Below are 23,897 nucleotides of genomic sequence, written 5' to 3'. Positions count from 1 at the left end.
GGTGATATGGTAAGTATTCTTATCTTATCCCTGATTTTGATGGGAATGCTTCTGATATTCAGTGTCGTGTTTTTCTGGTGGATATATTTTATTGTGTTTAGGAAATATTCTGTTCCTAATGTTACAAAGAGTTCATGTCATGGATGTGTGCTGAAGTTTATCATTACTTTTGTAGATTTCTGAATGGTGAACAATCCTCACTTTCCTGGGATGAAAGTCATGTCTTATTATTCTTACTATTGCATAATTGATTTAATTCACCAATATTTTATTTAAGCTTTTCACATCTATATTCATAAATGATTTTGGTGTATGGTCATAGGATTCTGTGCGTTTGTGTGTGTGTGCATGTTGGCCTCATTTTGGTTTCAGTGTTATGATAATCTCATAGAAAGAACTCAAGAAGAGTTTAAATAAATCTGAATTTTTAAAGTTAAAAAAATTTTTAAATGGTATGATAGAACTCATCCACATAACAGCCTGAGACTTTAGGAATGGAAATATTTGACTAATAAAATAAATTTTTATTGTTATAATTCTCCAGACTTACTACTACTTTGATCAATTTTTGTAATTCTAGATTTCCTCAGAAATTCATCCATTTTATTTAGATTTTGAAATATTTTTGGCTGACTTAAGGTTGTATATAGCATTTTCACATAATTTTAAAGAATATGTTCGGTATCAGCAGCTATGTCACTGTTTTCATTTCTAATATTGTTTGTGATATTTCTTTTTATCTTGTGGTCAGATTGTCAAAAAATCAATCGATTTTATTGGCCTTTTACAGAATTGATTTTTCTCATTTTTAGACTTACTGGTTTGTTAATTTCTACCTTTATTTTTAATCAATCCTCCTTTTTGGTTTTCTGGGTTATGCTTTGTTTTAAACACATCTTGACTTAAATGATTATTTCAATACTTTAAAGTCTTCTAATATTTTTTTCAGGAAATGCTTTTAAGATGATTAAAAACTTCTTTTGAATAGTACCTTAATTACATCACATGTGTTTTGCTATGAAGTGCCTTCAATGTTATTCGTTTTAAGAAGACTTGTGATTTAAGTTTTGATTTCCTATTTAACCTAAGGGTTATTTAGAAGAGGAGTTTCTTTTTTTTTTTTTTTGCGGTACGCGGGCCTCTCACTGTTGTGGCCTCTCCCGTTGTGGAGCACAGGCTCCGGACGCGCAGGCCCAGCGGCCATGGCTCACGGGCCCAGCTGCTCCGCGGCATGTGGCATCTTCCCGGACCGGGGCACGAACCCATGTCCCCTGCATCGGCAGGCGGACTCTCAACCACTGCGCCACCAGGGAAGCCCTAGAAGAGGAGTTTCTTAAATATCTAGCTGGACCATTTTTTCCTAGCTTTCTGTTGTTAATTTGTTTCATTTTAGATAGATAATATAACCTATATAAATATTTCTTTTTGGAAATCATTGAGGTGTAGTCTGTGGTCTAACACTTATTTGTTTGAAACAAAGATTCATATATATCTCATATCAAATTTCTTAATTATTTTTATTCTTTTTGACACTTGCATTGTATTCTAAAAACAATGTATTTTCCATAATTTATTTACTCATTCTCCTAATGATGGACATTTAGCTTGTTTAAATTTTTTTTAGCCAGTGTAAAAAGAAAGTATTAACATGCTTATAGATATACCTTTGGTTAAAAATATACCTTTGGTAAATATTTCTGTAAGATAGATCCCCAGAATGAACACACACCCATACATACCCATATACACAGACTAATTGGAATAATTCTATACATGCACAGATTTAATTTTATACATAATGAATATTATTATATTATATACTAATACTACATATATTTATATTATATTAATACATGTGTATTAATATAATATCAATATATAATAGTATATATATATATCATGTCTATTGAAATTTATTTATTTTTTATTACCTTAAGAAATTTTGTTTCCATGCCATGCCATTGTCTCTCCATTCCTTCTCTCCTGAGAAAGTAATTCATCTTCTTCTTCTTTTTTTTTTTGTTTTTAAATTTCAGGTCGGATTCATAAGCATTCTCAGCAACCTTTGATTACATATGACAAATACAATGTGACAGGCTATCCAGAGAACATAGGAGGATCCCATTCTTTACTCCTTCTGAAGGTTCATGGTAAGTTACATGTGTAATATTATTACTGCTTTGTGGAATATACTTAACTTTGTGGAATAAATTTAGTGCTGGCTAGATTGAGAATGGTACCAGGCATAATTTAGCAAACGTTCATAAATCAATAACATTTGTAGGTAGCATAAACAATAACATTTGCAGGTAGCATTATCTATTTTAATGTTTGATAATTTTTATTAAAAATGAAGAGTAGGGATAATTCAGTGGTTTTAACCCTGACTGCACATTAAAATCACCAGAGGAGCTTTTAAGACATCTGTAATTTTTAAAAAGTACGATAGTCGTCTCTAATTGCAGCCAGGATTGAGTATCATTGGGTTAATTAATTTAACTTTTATGAGACATTAATTATACCATTTATTAAAAATTGCTAATAAAAGAGTGGTTTGTGATTGTGATTGTTTAATTATAATAGTAGTTTGGTTTCAAAAATACAATTTTTTTGTTGAAGAACTGATCAATGTACAAGTATTTGAGGGTATACAAAGAACTCAGTGCTATACTTAGGTATTATATACTTAAAGTGATGAAGGGAACCAAGTTGGAAGAGCAGTAGCCTAGAAGTAAGGCTCTGATGTATCTGGTTCTACAAGTGAAAGTTGATTCCATTTGAAAAGTAGTCCAGTTGATTATTGAAAAACAGGATTGAAAAATAGGGAAATAGTTTAAGTGTATACTATACTATACTATTGTAGTGTATTAATATTGGTAGGAACTTTCCTTAATTGGTATATTTCCTTTATATTCTCCAGAGTTATCCATTCTAGTGAGAGTTTCAATAAAGTTTGAAGCTATCTTTATTGTTGCTATTTTGCTTCTACCAGTAGCTCTAGTTGAACAGTAATTGGATTCAGAAATAATGTGCCTATTTGTTTTCCATTATTTTTTGGAGTGAAATGTGAGAAGATTCTGAGATAAGTTCAGAAAGGCTGTATAACTTCAGACAGTATAATGATTAAGAGCACAGTTATTCAAACCAGCCTGGGTTCAAATTCCAACTCAGTAACCTTGGGCAAGTTACTTAACTTCTCTGTGCTTTCCTTCTCCATACAGCAAAACTGGAATAATAATTATACTTTATAGGAATTGTTGTAAAGATCAATTAGATTAATACACATAAAGCACTCAGAGACAGTGCTTGGCACGAAATAAGAGCTTTGGAAGTGTTAGCTATTAGAAGTAGTAGTGGTGGTGGTAAAAGCATTGATATTTAGGTTATGTTTATGTCAGCTGAATGTATTTTTGTTGGCTATTTACATTTTCTACGCATTTAGCTTGGTCATTTAAGAGACAGCTTAATTAGACTGTGTTGTCAACCGTTGCATTTTCTCACCTGTAGGTGCCTTAATGTTTGTGGCATGGATGACTACAGTTAGCGTAGGTGTACTGATTGCCCGGTTCTTCAAACCTGTTTGGTTAAAGGCTTTATTTGGTGATGCAGCTTGGTTTCAGGTAGGTGGAGAAAAAGGTTAATGCAATTTCCATATTATTTGAACATTGCAACATGAAGACACATGAAGTAAGCGGATTTTTTTTTTTGTTTATGTATGGTTATAGTTGTAATTTTGGAATCCTCATAATTTCTTTTTGCTCTTTGGTTTCCTAACCAACTGAGAATAGACACAAGGTACTTGATGGGAAAAAAAATAAAGACAGCTCTATGAAGGGCCAGGCTGGATTGGAGAATGTATCAGTGCCATGTGCGTTTCTTTGGAACATGGATTTTGGGACCCAAACGATCTTGAGTTACATGTCTAGTTGCAGAAGAAGAGACTAGAAGAACATTTACCCACTGCGTTGAGTACAGATGGGTTGAGGAAGGCAGCAGAGAAGAAGAAAGAAATAGTGGGTGCTTACTATGTTGCAAAGCAGTGGTCTGTCCTCTGGTTGATTAGGCCGTCCCTAGCTCACCAGTCAAGATCATGTATCTCCTGTGTGGATGGGAAGAGAAATTAAAAGTGTCCTTTTTAATGCTGTCCCTTCCCGTGGGATGAGGAGGCAGTCTTTTAATATAAACATGAGCAAGAGTCAATAAATACCCCTCAAGACAAAACAAAACAAACCTTTATCTTTAATTTGTCATGGAGTATAGATATTTGCACTTATAGTGGAAGATCAATGACTATGTGTTGAGATAGAATGTACATGTCTGCTTATAGAAAAAAATACTGCTTATTGGAACAGTTTTGACTTTATAAGAGGTATTCTTGAAACTTTATATAAATTTGTAGCTTTTAAGATTTACCTTATCTAAAATTGTTTCTCGCTTTTGGCTGGCAGTGTTAATCTGTTCTATTTGTTCTCAGTAATGACTGCTACATCCTTGCTCCTGTCTCTGCCTTTGATTGCTCTCTCTCTCTCTCTCTCCCCTCTTCTCATGTGGATATTCCCAACTGGAAAACTCTTTATGTCTCCTCTTTATCAATTCAAACCCTCCACTGTCTTTAAAACTATGGTGTCTATATGTATATAGGGTGACTATATGTTCTACTTTCTGCTGATGTGTGTATATATATATATATATATATATATGCACACACACCCCATATATGTCTCTGTGTGTGTGTGTGTGTGTGTGTGTGTGTGTGTGTGTGTGTGTATCTATCTGTGTATATAGTGATTATATGTCCTACATTCTCTGGGATAGTTTTTGTTTGCACCAGTTATCCTCACATAATCAACTAGCAGTGCCCATTTTCACTCTCGGTATTCTCCTCATTTGGATAATGAATTACACATTTCAAATATGTTCTCCTATCTGCTCAATTAGATCCCAGACTCCCCAGGAAACAGTACTTTCTGTTTCCTTGCAGTTTCATTGCATCCAAGCACTGTGCTTGGTGGTGGAACTTAATAAATGTGTTTGGAAGAAAATGATGGACTTGGCAAGTAAGTGCTCTGTGTGTGTGAAATATCCATTCCTGCTGTTCTGGGCAGGTGAATTCTTGGCAGACGCTTTAGAATGATGAGGTTGGCAGCTTAGGCTTTTCTTTAAAGTTCAGTGGAATAGTAAGATTTTTGTTTTTAACTGACCACAAATTGTGGCTAGGTGTCAATTGAATGCATGCCTTCTGTGAATCTCATCCCGTGACCTTCATAGTGACGTCAACTCCTTTCTCTTATGTAGTTAACTCTCTTCTCATTTGTGATTTCATCCTTGCAGGTACATCGAATGCTCATGCTTACTACTTCTGCCCTCACTTTCATTGCTTTTCTTCTGCCTTTTATTTACAGAGGAGGCTGGAATTGGGTAAGTAGATCTTAAAAAGTATGTTTTTATTCTATTTATACGTTTAAAATTCATTTTGGTGCCAAAGGAGATTGCTGTTTTATTCTCAGATGATGGGTAAAAAGATATTTCTGCATGTATCCCTCTTTCCTTCCTTTTTGAATCATCTGATGACTATTTCACATGGTTGGTGGTCAGGGATGAAGTGAGAATGTAAGTGCAGATTACTTGGTAATGGAAATGTATTTTTAGACTGCCTCAAATTTTAAATATACACTATATAGCTTTAATAAATTTTCTTGCTATAGAATGGTACAAATTGAAAGCATTATATCTGAGGAACATGAACACTGTAAGTGGTTTTCTCTAACTAATACTATGACTATCACTAAGCTAACATTAGTTGCATTCCTACTGAATAAACTGTGCTAAGTGCTTTACATGTGTTATCAAATTTAAACCACAAATGAAGTTGTTATTGATAATAATCCCATGTCACAAATGAAGAAACTGAGGCTTATTCTCAAATGTGTATCTCCAGCTTGGACCTCTACCCTGATTGAGACTCACACAAACAGCTGTCTACTCAGGAACTCAACTTGCATGTCTAAGGCACCTCAAACAGAGTTCCTGACCTCTCCTCCCAGTCTTGCTCCATGTGCTGCCATCCCCATATTAGTTGTTTGCAGTTCCCTTCTTAGGCCAAAACATTGGAATTATTCTTAACTCTGCTCTCACGCCCCATGTCAAATCCATCAGGAGATCCCATTGGCTTTTCATGTCAAATACACTTTTCACCATCACTGGCACTAGTATGTGGCTTTGAGCCACCATCATCTTTTGCCTGGACTTTTTTGCAGTCGGCACCTAATTGGTCTCTTTACTTCAACCCTTGCTCGTGTACAATCTGTTTTCAACCAAGAAGCAGAGTGATTTTTAAAAAATGTAAATCAGATGATGTCATTCCTGTGCCCCAAACTGGTTTCTCTAATGCCTCTCAGTTTTTCTCAAAGTTAAAACCAAAGTCCTCCATGATTGGCTCCCAGTTACTCTCTGAATTGATCTGCTCTTTTCTTCATCCAATAGCTCATTTCATTTCACACTGGGCTAATGCTAGGTATGCTCCTGCTTTATAGTCTTTTTTTTTTTTTTTTTTTTTTTTAACATCTTTATTGGGGTATAATTGCTTTACAATGGTGTGTTAGTTTCTGCTTTACAACAAAGTGAATCAGCTATACATATACATATGTTCCCATATGTCTTCCCTCTTGCGTCTCCCTCCCTCCCACTCTCCCCATCCCACCCTTCCAGGCTGTTCCAAAGCACCGAGCTAATATCCCTGTGCCTTGCGGCTGCTTCCCCCCAGCTATCTACCTTACTACGTTTGTTAGTGTGTATATGTCCATGACTCTCTCTCGCCCTGTCAAAACTCACCCTTCCCCCTCCCCATATCCTTAAGTCCGTTCTCCAGTAGGTCTGCGTCTTTATTCCTATCTTACCCCTAGGTTCTTCATGACATTTTTTTCCCCTAAATTCCATATATATGTGTTAGCATACGGTATTTGTCTTTTTCTTTCTGACTTACTTCACTCTGTATGACAGATTCTAGGTCTATCCATCTCATTACAAATAGCTCAATTTCATTTCTTTTTAAGGCTGAGTAATATTCCATTGTGTATATGTGCCACATCTTCTTTATCCATTCATCCGATGATGGGCGCTTAGGTTGTTTCCATGTCCTGGCTATTGTAAATAGAGCTGCAATGAACATTTTGGTACATGACTCTCTTTGAATTTTGGTTTTCTCAGGGTATATGCCAAGTAGTGGGATTGCTGGGTCATATGGTAATTCTATTTGTAGTTTTTTAAGGAACCTCCATACTGTTCTCCACAGTGGCTGAACCAATTCACATTCCCACCAGCAGTGCAAGAGTGTCCCCTTTTCTCCACACCCTCTCCAGCATTTATTGTTTCTAGATTTTTTGATGATGGCCATTCTGACTGGTGTGAGATGATATCTCATTGTAGTTTTGATTTGCATTTCTCTAATGATTAATGATGTTGAGCATTCTTTCATGTGTTTGTTGGCATTCTGTATATCTTCTTTGGAGAAATGTCTATTTAGGTCTTCTGCCCATTTTTGGATGGGGTTGTTTGTTTTTTTGTTATTGAGCTGCATGAGCTGCTTGTAAATTTTGGAGATTAATCCTTTGTCAGTTGCTTCATTTGCAAATGTTTTCTCCCATTCTGAGGGTTGTCTTTTGGTCTTGGTTATCGTTTCCTTTGCTGTGCAAAAGCTTTGAAGTTTCATTAGGTCCCATTTGTTTATTTTTGTTTTTATTTCCATTACTCTAGGAGGTGGGTCAGAAAGGATCTTGCTGTGATTTATGTCATAGAGTGTTCTTCCTATGTTTTCTTCTAAGAGTTTGATAGTTTCTGGCCTTACATTTAGGTCTTTAATCCATTTTGAGCTTATTTTTGTGTATGGTGTTAGGGAGTGATCTAATCTCATACTTTTACATGTACCTGTCCAGTTTTCCCAGCACCATTTATTGAAGAGGCTGTCCTTTCGCCACTGTACATTCCTGCCTCCTTTATCAAAGATGAGGTGTCCATATGTGCGTGGGTTTATCTCTGGGCTTTCTATCCTGTTCCACTGATCTATCTTTCTGTTTTTGTGCCAGTACCATACTGTCTTGATTACTGTTGCTTTGTAATATAGTCTGAAGTCAGGGAGCCTTATTCCTCCAGCTCCTTTTTTCGTTCTCAAGATTGCTTTGGCTATTCGGGGTCTTTTGTGTTTCCATACAAATTGCGAAATTTTTTGTTCTAGTTCTGTGAAAAATGCCAGTGGTAGTTTGATAGGGATTGCATTGAATCTGTAGATTGCTTTGGGTAGTAGAGTCATTTTCACAATGTTGATTCTTCCCATCCAAGAACATGGTATATCTCTCCATCTATTTGTATCATCTTTAATTTCTTTCATCAGTGTCTTATAATTTTCTGCATACAGGTCTTTCGTATCCTTAGGTAGGTTTATTCCTAGATATTTTATTCTTTTTGTTGCAATGGTAAATGGGAGTGTTTTCTTGATTTCACTTTCAGATTTTTCATCATTAGTATATAGGAATGCCAGAGATTTCTGTGCATTAATTTTGTATCCTGCTACTTTACCAAATTCATTGATTAGCTCTAGTAGTTTTCTGGTAGCATCTTTAGGATTCTCTATGTATAGTATCATGTCATCTGCAAAGAGTGACAGCTTTACTTCTTCTTTTCCGATTTGGATTCCTTTTATTTCCTTTTCTTCTCTGATTGCTGTGGCTAAAACTTCCAAAACTATGTTGAATAATAGTGGTGAGAGTGGGCAACCTTGTCTTGTTCCTGATCTTAGTGGAAATGCTTTCAGTTTTTCACCATTGAGGATGATGTTTGCTGTGGGCTTGTCATATATGGCTTTTATTATGTTTAGGAAAGTTCCCTCTATGCCTACTTTCTGGAGGGTTTTTATCATAAATGGGTGTTGAATTTTGTCGAAAGCTTTCTCTGCATCTATTGAGATGATCATATGGTTTTTCTCCTTCAATTTGTTAATATGGTTTATCACATTGATAGATTTGCGTATATTGAAGAATCCTTGCATTCCTGGAATAAACCCCACTTGATCATGGTGTATGATCCTTTTAATGTGCTGTTGGATTCTGTTTGCTAGTATTTTGTTGAGGATTTTTGCATCTATGTTCATCAGTGATATTGGCCTGTAGTTTTCTTTCTTTGTGACATCCTTGTCTGGTTTTGGTATCAAGGTGATGGTGGCTTCGTAGAAGGAATTTGGGAGTGTTCCTCCCTCTGCTATATTTTGGAAGAGTTTGAGAAGGATAGGTGTTAGCTCTTCTCTAAACGTTTGATAGAATTCACCTGTGAAGCCATCTGGTCCTGGGCTTTTGTTTGTTGGAAGGTTTTTAATCACAGTTTCAATTTCAGTGCTTGTGATTGGTCTGTTCATATTTTCTATTTCTTCCTGATTCAGTCTTGGCAGGTTGTGCATTTCTAAGAATTTGTCCATTTCTTCCAGATTGTCCATTTTATTGGCATAGAGTTGCTTGTAGTAATCTCTCATGATTTTTTTTATTTCTGCAGTGTCAGTTGTTACTTCTCCTTTTTCATTTCTAATTCTATTGATTTGAGTCTTCTCCCTTTTTTTCTTGATGAGTCTGGCTAGTGGTTTATCTATTTTGTTTATCTTCTCAAAGAACCAGCTTTTAGTTTTATTGATCTTTGCTATTGTTTCCTTCATTTCTTTTTCATTTATTTCTGATCTGATTTTTATGATTTCTTTCCTTCTGCTAGCTTTGGGGTTTTTTTGTTCTTCTTTCTCTAATTGCTTGAGGTGCAAGGTTAGGTTGTTTATTCGAGATGTTTCCTGCTTCTTAAGGTGGGCTTGTATTGCTATAAACTTCCCCCTTAGGACTGCTTTTGCTGCATCCCATAGGTTTTGGGTCGTTGTGTCTCCATTGTCATTTGTTTCTAGGTATTTTTTTATTTCCTCTTTGATTTCTTCAGTGATCACTTCATTATTAAGTAGTGTATTGTTTAGCCTCCATGTGTTTGTATTTTTTACAGATCTTTTCCTGTAATTGATATCTAGTCTCATGGCGTTGTGGTCGGAAAAGATACTTGATACAATTTCAGTTTTCTTAAATTTACCAAGGCTTGATTTGTGACCCAAGATATGATCTATCCTGGAGAATGTTCCATGAGCACTTGAGAAAAATGTGTATTCTGTTGTTTTTGGATGGAGTGTCCTATAAATATCAATTAAGTCCATCTTGTTTAATGTATCATTTAAAGCTTGTGTTTCCTTATTTATTTTCATTTTGGATGATCTGTCCATGGGTGAAAGTGGGGTGTTAAAGTCCCCTACTATGAATGTGTTACTGTTGATCTCCCCTTTTATGGTTGTTAGTATTTGCCTTATGTATTGAGGTGCTCCTATGTTGGGTGCATAAATATTTACAATTGTTATATCTTCTTCTTGGATCGATCCCTTGATCATTATGTAGTGTCCTTCTTTGTCCCTTTTAATAGTCCTTATTTTAAAGTCTATTTTGTCTGATATGAGAATTGCTACTCCAGCTTTCTTTTGGTTTCCATTTGCATGGAATATCTTTTTCCATCCCCTTACTTTCAGTCTGTATGTGTCTCTAGTTCTGAAGTGGGTCTCTTGTAGACAGCATATATAAGGGTCTTGTTTTTGTATCCATTCAGCCAATCTGTGTCTTTTGGTGGGAGCATTTAGTCCATTTACATTTAAGGTAATTATCGATATGTATGTTCCTATTTCCATTTTATATATTGTTTTGGGTTCGCTACTATAGGTCATTTCCTTCTCTTGTGTTTCGTGTCTAGAGAAGTTCCTTTAGCATTTGTTGTAAAGCTGGTTTGGTGGTGCTGAACTCTCTCAGCTTTTGCTTGTCTGTAAAGGTTTTATTTTCTCCATCAAATGTGAATGAGATCCTTGCTGGGTAGAGTAGTCTTGGTTTCAGGCTATTCTCCTTCAGCACTTTCAGTATGTCCTGCCACTCCCTTCTGGCTTGTAGGGTTTCTGCTGAGAGATCAGCTGTTAACCTTATGGGGATTCCCTTGTGTGTTATTTGTTGTTTTTCCCTTGCTGCTTTTAATATGCTTTCTTTGTATTTAATTTTTGACAGTTTGATTAATATGTGTCTTGGCGTGTTTCTCCTTGTATTTATCCTGTATGGGACCCTCTGTGCTTCCTGGACTTGATTAACTATTTCCTTTCCCATATTAGGGAAGTTTTCAACTATAATCTCTTCAAATATTTTCTCAGTCCCTTTCTTTCTTTCTTCTTCTTCTGGAACCCCTATAATTCGAATGTTGGTGCGTTTCATGTTGTCCCAGAGGTCTCTGAGACTGTCCTCAGTTCTTTTCATTCTTTTTTCTTTATTCTGCTCTGCAGTAGTTATTTCCACTACTTTATCTTCCAGGTCACTTATCCGTTCTTCTGCCTCAGTTATTCTGCTATTGATCCTATCTAGAGTGATTTTAATTTCATTTATTGCATTGTTCATCGTTGCTTGTTTCATCTTTAGTTCTTGTAGGTCCTTGTTAACTGTTTCTTGCATTTTGTCCATTCTACTTCCAAGATTTTGGATCATCCTTACTATCATTATTCTGAATTCTTTTTCAGGTAGATTGCCTATTTCCTCTTCATTTGTTAGGTCTGGTGGGTTTTTATCTTGCTCCTTCATCTGCTGTGTGTTTTTCTGTCTTCTCATTTTGCTTACTGTGTTTGGGGTCTCCTTTTTGCAGGCTGCAGGTTCGTAGTTCCCGTTGTTTTTGATGTCTGTCTCCAGTGGCTAAGGTTGTTTCAGTGGGTTGTGTAGGCTTCCTGGTGGAGGGGACTAGTGCCTGTGTTGTGCTGGATGAGGCTGGATCTTGTCTCTCTAGTGGGCAGGTTCACGTCTGGTGGTGTGTTTTGGGGTGTCTGTGGCCTTATTATGATTTTAGGCAGCCTCTCTGCTAATGGGTGGGGTTGTGTTCCTGTTTTGCTAGTTGTTTGGCATAGGTTGTCCAGCACTGTGGCTTGCTGGTCGTTGAGTGAAGCTGGGTGCTGGTGTTAAGATGGAGGTCTCTGGGATATTTCCACCGTTTAATATTATGTGGAGCTGGGAGGTCTCTTGTTGACCAGTGTCCTGAAGTTGGCTCTCCTACCTCAGAGGCAGAGCCCTGACTCCTGGCTGGAGCACCAAGAGCCTTTCATCCACACAGCTCAGAATAAAAGGGAGAAAAAGTAGGGAGAATTAGTAGAAGTATGAGTAAAGAAAGAGGGAAAGGAGGAAAGGAAGGAAGGAAGGAAGAAGGAAAGAAAGGAGGGAGGGAGGGAGGGAGGAAGGAAGGAAGGAGGGAAAGAAGGAAAAAAAAGACAGAAAGAAAGATGATACAGTAAAAATAAAATAAAGTATAATATAGTTATTGAGTTAAAAAATATTTAGAAAAAAAAAAGGGATGGATAGAACCTTAGGACAAATGTTGGAAGCAAAGCTATACAGAGAAAATCTTACACAGAAGCATACACATACACCTTCACAAAAAGAGGTAAAGGGGGAAAAATCATAAATCCTGCTCCCTGAGACCACCTCCTCAATTTGGGGTGATTCGTTGTCTAAAGGAGGGAGGGAAGGAAGGAAAGAAAGAAAGAACGAAGGTAAAGTATAATAAAGTTATTACAATTAAACTTAATTATTAAGAAAAGGAATTTTTAAAAAAAAGTCATGGACGGATAGAGCCCTAGGACAAATGGTGGAAGCTAGAGTATACAGACTAGATGTCACACAGAAGCATACACGTACACATTCACCAAAAGAGGAAAAGGGAAAAAAAATCATAGATCTCGCTCCTAAATTCCACCTCTTCAATTTGGGATCATTCCTTGTCTATTCAGGTATTCCACAGATGCAGGGTATATCAAGTTGATTGTGGAGCTTTAATCCGCTGCTTCTGTGGCTGCTGGGAGAGATTTCCCTTTCTCTTCTTTGTTCTCACAGCTCACAGGAGCTCAGCTTTGGATTTGGCCCTGCCTCTGCGTGTAGGTCGCTGGAGGGCGTCTGTTTTTTCGCTCAGACAGGACGGGGTTAAAGGAGCCGCTGATTCGGGGCCTCCGGCTCACTCAGGCCGGGGGTTGGGGGATGGCGGAAGGAGGGGCACTGCGTGCGGGGCCGGCCTGCGGCGGCAGAGGCAGCGTGACGTTGCGGCAGAGGCCGGCGTGACGTTGCACCAGCCTGAGGCCCGCCGTGCGCTGTCCCGGGGAAGTTGTCCCTGGATCCCAGGAACCTGGCAGTGGCGGGCTGCACAGGCTCCGCGGAAGAGGGGTGTGGAGAGTGACCTGTGCTCGCACACAGGCCCCTTGGTGGCGGCAGCAGCAGCCTTAGCGTCTCCCGCCCGTCTCTGGGCTCCGCGGTTTTAGCCGCGGCTCGCGCCCGTCTCTGGGGTTTGCGCTTTCAGCCGCGGCTCGCGCCCGTCTCGGGGGCTCGCGCCCTCAGCCGCGGCTCGCGCCCGTCTCTGGGGTTCGCGCTTTTAGCCGCGGCTCGCGCCCGTCTCTGGAGTTCCTTTAAGCAGCGCTCTTAAACCCCTCTCCTCGCGCACCAGGAAACAAAGAGGGAAGAAAAAGTCTCCTGCCTCTTCGGCCGGTGCAGGCTTTTCCCCGAACTCCCTCCCGGCTAGTCGTGGTGCACTAACCCCTTCAGGCTATGTTCAAGCCGCCAACCCCAGTCCTCTCCCTGAGCTCCGTCCAAAACCAAAACCCGAGCCTCAGCTCGCAGCCCCGCCCGCCCCGGTGGGTGAGCAGCTAAGCCTCTCGGGTTGGTGAGTGCTGGTCGGCACCGATCGTCTGTGCAGGAATCTCCCCGCTTTGCCCTCCGCACCCGTCGCTGTGCACTACTCCGCAGTCCCGAAACTCCCCCCTCTGCCTCCCGCAGTCTCCGCCCGCGGAGGGGCTTCCTAGTGTGTGGAAACTTTTCCTCCTTCACAGCTCCCTCCCACTGGTGCAGGTGCCGTCCTTATTCTTTTGTCTCTGTTTTTTCTTTTGCCCTACCCAGTTACGTGGGGAGTTTCTTGCCTTTTGGGAGGTCTGAGGTCTTCTGCCAGCCTTCAGTAGGAGTTCTGTAGGAGTTGTTCCACGTGTGGATGTATTTCTGGTGTATCCGTGGGGAGGAAGGCGATCTCCGCGTCTTACTCTTCCGCCATCTTCAAGGTCCCCCCCTGCAAATCTTTTGAAAATTGTAAAGCACTATAGAATTTGAAGACTCTTTCATTCAATAAAAAAGAATAAAACAATAAAAATTTAAAAAAAAAGGAATGTCCAGTGGAGCTTTGTAAAGCTATAGGTTCCTAGTCCCTCCTCCAAAACATATTAAGTCAAAATATCTAAGAATGGAGCCCTCGAGTCATCATTTTTCAAAAACCTGCCCAGTTGATCCTTTATAGTCTTTTTTAAAAAAATTAATTAATTTATTTATTCTGCTTTATAGTCTTTGCAAAGATTCTTCCTTCTGCCTTGGTCATGCCTCCTCTACTCCCTCACCTTCTTCAAGTCTTTGAGCAAATAATAGCTTCTCAAAGAGCCCTGCTCTGCTTCATTTTTTTTCCTGAAGCAATCTTTACCTTATGTCGTTTTAGATAATTTACTTAAATATTATATGTTTTCTTTGTCCGTCTTCTCACACTAGTATGTGAACTCCATGAGAAGACAGGATATTTACTGGTATGTTTGCTACTGTATCTCTAACACCCAGAACAGATTCTGGTACATGAGATATTCAGTAGATATTTATGGAATGAATGAATGAGGCTTATTGAGAATTGGAGATGTACCTAAGGTCAGAGCCTGTGCTTCCATTATACTCTTCTAGTTTAAGAGCCAGTCAGAATTTGATATTAAAATTTAATATTTCAGTTTGGGCTGTTGCTACAAGGGCTAAGATTGATGACTCTTGGGTCACAATATTATTAGGAAACCTCTTTTCTGCTTTTTAGGTAGTTTATAGATTGATCAACCTATTTTTTTAAAAAAAATTTTATTGGGGTATAATTGGTTTATAATGTTGTGTTAGTTTCAGGTGTACAGCAAATTGAATCTGTTACACATATACATATATCAACTCTTTTTTAGATTCTTTTCCCATATAGGCCATTACAGAGTACTGAGTAGAGTTCCCTGTCCTCTACAGTAGATCCTTATTAGTTATTTATTTTATATATAGTAGTGTGTATATGTCAATCCCAATCTTCCAGTTTACCCCTCTTCCCCCACCCCCTGGTAACTGTAAGTTTATCTTCTACATCTGTAACTCTATTTCTGTTTTGTAGATAAGTTCATCTGTACCCTTTTTTTAGATTCCGCATATAAGCAATATCATATGATATTTGTCTTTCTCTGACTTATTTCACTCAGTATGACAATCTCTAGGTCCATCCATGTTGCTGCAAATGGTGTTATTTCATTCTTTTTTATGGCCGAGTAATATTCCGTTGTATATATGTACCACATCTTCTTTATCCATTCCTCTGTTGATGGACATTTAGATTAGATTCCATGTCCTGGCTATTGTAAATAGTGCTGCTATGAACACTGAGGTGTATGTATCTTTTTGAATTATGGTGTTCTCTGGATATATGCCCAGGAGTGAGATTGCTGGATGGTATGGTAGCTCTATTTTCAGTTTTCTAAGGAAACTCCATGGTCAACCTAATTTTTTTTAAAGGAAATTATGAAGATTTTCTGAGATGACTCAAGATATTGAAACTTTATTTTATCCAGGTACTTGGACAAGCTTAATACTTATTTTGTAAACTTTGTAGCTTGTAGTCTTTGCAGTTTATGACTATGGTAGTAAAAAGGTTAAGAGCACAGTTGTACAGCCAGACTGCTTGGATTCAAATCCTCATGTCATCATTTATTACTTGGGACACCCTGGGCAAGTTGCTTAACTTCTCTGTCCCTCAGTTTACTCAGGTGGGGATAGTAGAGTATCTATCTTATAGGCTTTCTGAGGGTTTAGAGTTAATTAACTGAAAGCACTTAGGATAATCCCAGCACATTCTAAATATATAAGAATTTTGTTGCTGCTGTTACTGTTTTTTATTAGAGAGAGGCACTTTCCATCTCCAGGGTCCAGGTTATAACTTATCTGTGTATAACTGAGTCCATGACTTGAAAGTTTTATAGTACTCTTCTGTCAACTTTTAGTTCCTAATTTGCAAAATCTTCCTATCTTGGCTTGGAAACCACTATGTCCTTGTTCTAGATCACAGGTTTTAGAGCCTTCCCAAGCATGGGAGTCAGTGACAACAGACTGTGATGTCCCTCTATTTAAACGTGTAACGTATTAGAGCATCTTCTTAATTCTTCTCTTAAGTTTTTAAATGAAATAATTGTGCAAAGTGGTCTAATCCAACTGTCTGCTGTTTTCAGCACGCACACATCGCTGAGGGAGGAGTGTAGCCGAAACTGTTGAGGTATTGTGTTGATGATTTTTCTTGGCTTAGACCTTCGTTCTGAACAGAGAAGATGAGATTTTAACACAGTGGTTGTGCAGGTTGCTCTCTTGATCAGCAAACATTTATTGAGTGACTAAGGCTCTGTTAAGCATATGGGTTACAAGGAATCAAGTAGAACCTTCAGCTCCAGGAAACATAGAGGTCTGAACAAGTAATTAAAATACACTGGGTTGATTGTTCCTGACATGCAGATACTAACTAGTCCTAGATGGGCTTCAGATGGCTGTGCTGGTGTTGGTGGTCATCTAACATCCTGGTAGGAAGAGGCAGCATTCTGTGCATGGATTCCACCACAACCATTTACACACTGTGTGGCCTTGGATGCATTACTTGATATCTCTGAGCCTCAGTTCCCCCATTTGTAGAAGTGGGATATTGATAACTAACTGTCAAGCATCATAGTGAACATTAGTGATAATGTGTATAAAGTATGTGCCTGGTATAGACACTCAGTGAATGGTGCCTGTTATTATAACTATCATTAAATGTTTAAAGCTACAGAAAAACGCTAAGAATACATCTGTGTGTATTATTTTTAACCTGAGGGTTTAATCGATGGGAAAGATTGAGACCATTAAAATGATATAACTTTGTTCAGCATGCAGGTTATCACCCCTACCTTGGTTGTATAGTGATGATTTTAGCAGTTCTTCAGCTTCTTTTGGCAGCCTTCAGACCACCTTTACATGACCCAAGGTACTTAAGTCTTTATTTATAAATGCTTTTAATGTAGATGTCATTAGTTGGGAAACCAATTCCTTTTTTGCATCTTATAAAATTCAGTGATAAATTATACTTACTTTAAAAGGTTTTAAAATGTATTTCAGATATCTAATTCCTAGGCAATAGGGAAATTACATGCTTTTTATTCTCTTGGGAATTAATTGTAGTTCCATCACTTTCAAGAATACTGACTGGTTCTTTATTTGGTAGAAGGCAAATGTTTAAGTGGACTCACTGGAGTATGGGAACAGCTGCTAGAATAATAGCAGGTAAGTAATTGTGATGCTACTTATTCATATATAATTGCAGGTTGTTTATATTGCAAGTTGTAATTTGGCTTAAATGATTTTTAGATGCATTAGTAATTGGAGTAATTTGCTGTTGAGGAGAAATCAGTCAAACGTTGAAATCCAGAAAGTAATTTCTAGAGGTAACTATTTAAGCCATTACTTCAGTTTCAAGGTTTTTAAAATGACTTTAAAACTCTCCTTTTGAGACATTTTTTTAGCATTTGCCTTTGCCAACAGAATAAGCTATGCTGATGACCAAACATTTAAGCAGCTCAACTTGAGGGTCAGTCGTGGGTTGGGCTGAAGTGGGCTACAGGGTCCCAGCCCTCTGTCTCCAGGTTTTCTCCATTGGGGATGGTACCTTCCAGGGAAAGGTGTTTTTCAAAAGTCAAGTATGATTATCCAGTGTACTTTGATGCTTTATGTAATAAATACCTAAGCTGACACCTCCTACCCTCACATTTCTACAGTCTATAGAAATTCGTGGAAGGGGAGGTATAATCAGAAATGGTTCCCCTACATTTCTCCCTTCCTACATTGCAGACTTAAAACATTTTGAAAAATTTGGGTACCTCTTTTTTAACAATTGGTAGATTGTAATTATAATTTCCCATCTTAGCCTTTCTGGTGTTAAAATAAAAAAAAGACTAAATTAACTATTTGGTCTTAAATATTAATCTAATTGATATCATAAACTCTTCTAGTATATTTTACTTGATATAATTAGCACAGATGCATACATGCATACACAATTACCTCTTGAATTGCATTTTGAGTATATGTATTTATTCCTTATGAATGTAGTGGCAACAATGTTCCTGGGAATGGATTTACCAGGATTGAATCTTCCTGGGCCATGGAAAACCTATGCAATGATTGGATTTGTAGCCTGGCATGTTGGGACAGAGATTGTTCTGGAGGTGCACACTTACCGACTCTCTAGAAAAGGTAACCTGTTGAAAGAGCAGTGTTATGTAGAATCACTTTTATACAAACTGTTGGAGTGTAATTAGTTTCTTGACACTAATGGTTGACCCTTACATGGTAGCTTACTAAAAGTTTCTCTTTTGATTACTCAGTCTGTGGTAAAAATAGTGGAAAATTTCGGCGTTTGTTTTTTATATTCATTAGTATTAGAATCAGTGAGTAAAATGCAAGGGAAAGAGGTTTTAGGGAAGAGGCCTTCTTTGTAGGTACTTTTTACTTTTCATGCTGGTCTGACTTGGGGCTAGAATACACTGAGAGCCCTGAATGCCTGGAGCTGAGAGACCCCTGAGATGGAGGAAGAAGAGATGCCCATGGTCAACACAGGGCAAAGCTGCAGACAAATTTTACCTATTTGACAAACTTCCTGTGTGCTGTCACTTAGGTTGCCCTATACATCATATGTAGCTAGCTAACCAGCGCGCTAGATAGGAAGGATTTATTTTGCCGGTGCTCTCTAGTGGCAAGGTCTGTTTTGGTCTCACCTCTAGGCAGGGTAAGATACCTGTAGCCATTAGAAGAGATTAGTAGAGAATCAGTGATATTTTAGCTTGATTTCTAGTCTGTCTTTTGTGTCCTATCTAGTTCTCAGCCCCTCAAGTAAGTAAAGGTGGCCTTCTAAAAACAAAACCTGTTTGTTGTCTAGTGTGTGTGCTGTGAATCTAGGAGCCTGGGCAGCTTTTAGGAACTGAGTACTAAATATCTGTCCTACCATTTTTTGGTTCTTGATAGGGTCACATACATAGGGTTTGAGTCTTTTTTTGATGTTTTTAATTGAAGTATAGTTGATTTACAATATTGTATGGGTTTTGAGTCTTAAAGGACTTTTGATCGCTAGATTATGGCTTGCTATTTAAAATACATATGTACTTAAAACTTGGATTGTTAGGAGCTTGGTATGGTGTTTATTGACTAGGAGAAAGTCTTTTAACAAATGTATGCTGTAGCCAGCTTGACTTAATTTGTGAGAGCCTTAAGTATTCAAGAAGTTTGCAACATTTGGTCACTTGAAATGGGAGAATGAACATCCTGGAAATCAGCAAACGCTACAAATCAGGTTTTTTTTTTTTTTTTTTTGAGAATTAGTTTATCTGCATACCCACTGGCCTTACAAACTTATGTTCTTATTCTTGACAGATGAAATATTGGATGATGATAGAATTCAGATCCTCCAGTCACTTACTACAGCTGAAGCAGAAGTAAGTCTTTTTTTCTTCTTTATTGACACAAACCTTAATGATAGTTATTCTTTTTTTTCATATCTCAATTTTTTTCTTTCAGGGTTATGCTTTTAAAAAGGCAGTGTTAGCAATTTACGTCTGTGGGAATTTGACTCTTCTCACTATGTTCTTATCTGCAATCAACCATCTATGAGTGAGCGAAGACCTTGGCTTTTGCAGACCAGGTGATAATTATCATCAAGCCAAAAAACTTGATGCCTGTATCGACTGGAGCGTATTCATGACTTCTAATTAGGAAGACCAGGCCATGTCTGTAGAGAAATTCAGAAGTCTGGCCTTTAGAGATCAACATTCACTAGGGTCCTATGGGCTACAAACTGATGTCAAGCTTTTACGTATTATTCTGAGTCTTAAAGGGAAGATTGTACTTGAGGAGAAATGACTCAAATATTTTTTATGCTGAAGTTTTAAGAATGTTAGCATGGAAGAAAATAACTGTTTGGAAAAACATAAAAGATGTCATAGGATAAAATGCAGATAGTATTAATGTAAATATATTTTGGACTATAAAGGTACTGTGGTACTTTAAAGAAAACATTTATTTTTACTAGTTTATCTGAATGGTCTTTTTTTAGGATTTTTGTCCCCTTGCCCCCTTTCTTAAAAATTTTTTGGAAACACGTTTTTCGGTCCAGTGTTTTGGACGTATCCTTTGTTTCATGTATTTTGTTACTTCCCTGGTAAAGGTGAAAGTAGGGCTAACACCATTTCATTAACATTTAAATATATTACTAATATTATAATTTCTTTCTTAGCAGTGAAATGCAAGTGTGCATCTTCTGATTAAGAGTGTCTTTATATATTCAGCTACAGAGCTAAAATGGCATTCTATATGCTAATTGTTTTGACTCTGAGGTTGTCTTAGCCTTTGGAGATTGTAGACTTGCATTTCAAAATTAATAAAATTCACTCTTGTGAATATATTTAAGAGTTATTCTTTGTCCTTGTGGTAATAAAATAATATGGGTGGTACTGTTTTGTTAGAAGATCCTGATGCTATAATGAATTAGAATTATCAATGTTATTTCCCTTCCGGTTCCAATAATTTCTATTTTATGACTGGGTCTTATGTTTGCTATGAGGACTTCTAGCCAGTGGGTGGCGCCATAATACTACTGCTTTGTTACTGTTCACTTGTGCTGATTCATTTTTAGTACTTAGATAGTATCTTGGGATGGCATTTCTCTTAAAATTCACCAACTCTTAATATTTATTTGAAAAATTTCTGTCTTTTTCTCTTTTCCTAACAGATATAGGTTACAAGCTGAAATTAGGGACCAATGTTTTTATTTTGTGGTTTCAATTCTATTTGTTTTCTAACCATGATTGTTTATAACCGTTGTTTGATACTTCCCTTTACATTCCCATGACCTTGTAACAAATGAACATAACTATCTTAGGCAGAGGAAACAAGCAAAACTCTACATTCTTAAAATAAAAAGTTTAGGGAGGCATATTTTACTTTTTTATGTGTTCTTTCTGATTGGTCCAAGGACCTAAATTCTATATGGCATAAATAATAGCCTCAGCGATGTATCTTACATCTTTCACTGGGTAAAATGATATGTTTTTGTTCTTTATACAGGTGTTTATCATAAGTAGCTTAGGGTTTGAGATGTGAACTTTCTGTGTTTATGTTCTATAAGTGCCAGGCTATTTACAGTCTAAACTTTCCTTTTGAACGTCTTTATTTAAAAACGTTTTGTTTAGTATAGAAAGTTAAATGTATACTAAAATATTTTCCTCTAACTTTCAATTATTAGGGGCCTAAAGGTTAATAAAATTCTCTTAATAAATTATATTATACATTTGACAAGGAAAAATTTGTTTAAGGAGAAGATGAACCTTGGTGGGTTTTGTTTTCAAATTCGTGAGCTTGCTGGATTTCCAGTGCTGAGGCTAACCTATTTTAACTTTTCTTTTTCATTGATTCATCTGTTGGCACTATTTTGATATATCATCAATTGATATACAGAGTTGTCCAAAGAAGTCTTTGTCATCTAACCTTAGTAGACCAACAAACCTTTTCATTAATATCAAATTATGATTCTTCTGCTTATGAATGGTTGACATCTACAAATTGAAAATGCCTATTCGTTGCTCCTCTCAGTTTTCCTTCTTGATTTTGTAATAAACAATGTTTTTTTTTTTTTTTTTTTTTTTTTTTCGGTATGCGGGCCTCTCACTGTTGTGGCCTCTCCCGCTGCGGAGCACAGGCCCCGGACGCGCAGGCTCAGCGGCCATGGCTCACGGGCCCAGCCGCTCCGCGGCATGTGGGATCTTCCCGGACCGGGACACGAACCCGTGTCCCCTGCATTGGCAGGCGGACTCTCAACCACTGCGCCACCAGGGAAGCCCCAACAATCTGTTTTTTTAAAGATATCTTTTTTTTTTTTTTTTGCGGTACGCGGGCCTCTCACTGTTATGGCCTCTCCCGTTGCGGAGCACAGGCTCCGGACGCGCAGGCTCAGCGGCCGTGGCTCACAGGCCCAGCCGCTCCGCGGCATGTGGGATCTTCCTGGACCGGGGCACGAACCCGTGTCCCCTGCATCGGCAGGCAGACTCTCAACCACTGTGCCACCAGGGAAGCCCTAAAGATATCTTTTGATAGGAGTAATTGTTAAACGAAATGCCTTTATATCTTCAGCAATGTTGCCCCAAATAGCAAAATCATGAGTTTTCTTCTTAAAGATGGGTTCTTCTATAAAATAAAAATAACTATTTATTTTTGAAAAAAAAGTGAAACAAATTCTAGAAAGTGTGGTTGGGGTAGCATTCATAACTGAGGCTATTTTTGTTTTTATTATTTTCTTATCTTTGGAAATCAGTCTTAAGGACGTGGGTAGCCTATGGCATAAGTTATCGAATAACACTTTAGTGTCTACTTGGTTATCAGGATTTTGGCTCTAATGTGTGTTAAGTGATATTCATCCCTCCACATCTTGCCCCAGTCCAGGTTGTGGTGGGAAGAGATAGATGCAGCAGATGCCAACCAGGAAGCCCTAGGGGGGACCTGTAGCTTTTGGCTGAAATTCTATTTGTCTGTATATGCTGGTGAAGCAAGGAAAAAAAAAAGGACAAAGGTCCTTGTTTAAGATAATCCATTGTAGATGGGAATGAAAGAAAGGATTCTTCTAAGCTCTTTTCAAATCAGATTAGGTTACACACTGTCACTGTGCACGCACTGCTTCTTTCCTTCTTGCCCAATACCCACCAGGCTCATCTCTGCACCCAGGTCACTGATGGTCACCTGCCTGGAATGCCCTTTCTGTTCCCTTCTTTCTAGCAAAAACTAGTTTATTAAGTTCTGGCTCAAAAATCCTTCTTGTTTTTGGAGGCTTCCCTGACTGTTCCTTCTACATAGGTGTCTCCTGACCATCCTTATAAATGGTATGCTAGGAGGCAGATAACCCTGTACATAAAAAAGACTGGGAGTCTGGGAGCGGAACTAGAAGACCTAAGCATGCTTGTCTGATTTATAAGACTCATGTCGTTGGGCAAATTGCTCATTTTCTCTGAGCCTCATTCCTTCATCTGTAAAGCCCATCTCACAGGGCAGTTATGAGGAAGGAAGGAAGTGGTACCAGCAAAAGGTGCTTTGTACATGTTGTTGATGATGTCATTGCTTTTGATTGCAGTGTTAAACTTTAGTAGTTTTTAACCTATGGAATGTGTAGTTTTTATTTGATAAAAAATTTGATGTTCACCTTGAAAACACTATGCTAAGTGAAATAGCCAGACAAGAAAGAACCTCTATTATATGATTTATTTACTTGGAGTACCTAGACTAGTCAAATTCATAGAAAGTAGAAGGGTGATTACCCAGGACTGGGGGAGAGGGAGGAATGGGGAGCTTTTATTTAATGGGTACAGAATTTCTGTTTGGGATGATGAAATTGTTCTGGAGATTGATAGTGGTGATGCTTACATAACACTGTGTATGTACTTAATGCACTGAATTGTATCCTTGAAAGTAGTTACAGTGGAAAATTTTGTGTTATGTATATTGTACCACAATAAAAAAAAATTAAAAATTTGATGTTTATAGGAACACTATTCACAATACCCAAATGATGGAAACAGCCCACATGTCCATCAACAGATAAATGAATAAGCAAATTGTGGTACATATATACAATGAAATATTATTCAGCCATAAAAAGATATGAAGTACTGATGCATG

General features: G+C 37.9%; 1 protein-coding gene across 4 annotated transcripts in view; it reads left to right on the top strand.

Moving 5' to 3' along the window:
* Positions 1 to 21,863, top strand: part of FRRS1 (ferric chelate reductase 1) — a 52,540-nt gene extending 30,677 nt beyond the window's left edge. For 3 of the 4 annotated variants that reach the window (XM_032609398.1, XM_032609390.1, XM_032609409.1), the window contains exons 9-16: positions 2,037 to 2,150; positions 3,508 to 3,620; positions 5,332 to 5,418; positions 17,075 to 17,172; positions 17,410 to 17,468; positions 18,294 to 18,437; positions 19,611 to 19,672; positions 19,755 to 21,863. In XM_032609398.1, coding sequence (XP_032465289.1) covers positions 2,037 to 2,150; positions 3,508 to 3,620; positions 5,332 to 5,418; positions 17,075 to 17,172; positions 17,410 to 17,468; positions 18,294 to 18,437; positions 19,611 to 19,672; positions 19,755 to 19,847 — 770 coding nt within the window. In that variant the 3' untranslated portion in view covers positions 19,848 to 21,863. Of the gene's footprint in view, positions 1 to 2,036; positions 2,151 to 3,507; positions 3,621 to 5,331; positions 5,419 to 17,074; positions 17,173 to 17,409; positions 17,469 to 17,552; positions 17,630 to 18,293; positions 18,438 to 19,610; positions 19,673 to 19,754 lie in introns of those variants that run through there. The other variant, XM_032609418.1, reaches the window with a different exon arrangement.
* The last annotated feature ends 2,034 nt before the right edge of the window (positions 21,864 to 23,897 follow it).

The sequence above is a fragment of the Phocoena sinus genome, chromosome 1, assembly GCF_008692025.1.
Source record: "Phocoena sinus isolate mPhoSin1 chromosome 1, mPhoSin1.pri, whole genome shotgun sequence".
Lineage (NCBI taxonomy): Eukaryota > Metazoa > Chordata > Mammalia > Artiodactyla > Phocoenidae > Phocoena > Phocoena sinus.
The sequence above is the reverse complement of the archived record's forward strand: the minus strand, read 5'-3'. Positions and strand labels throughout refer to the sequence as shown.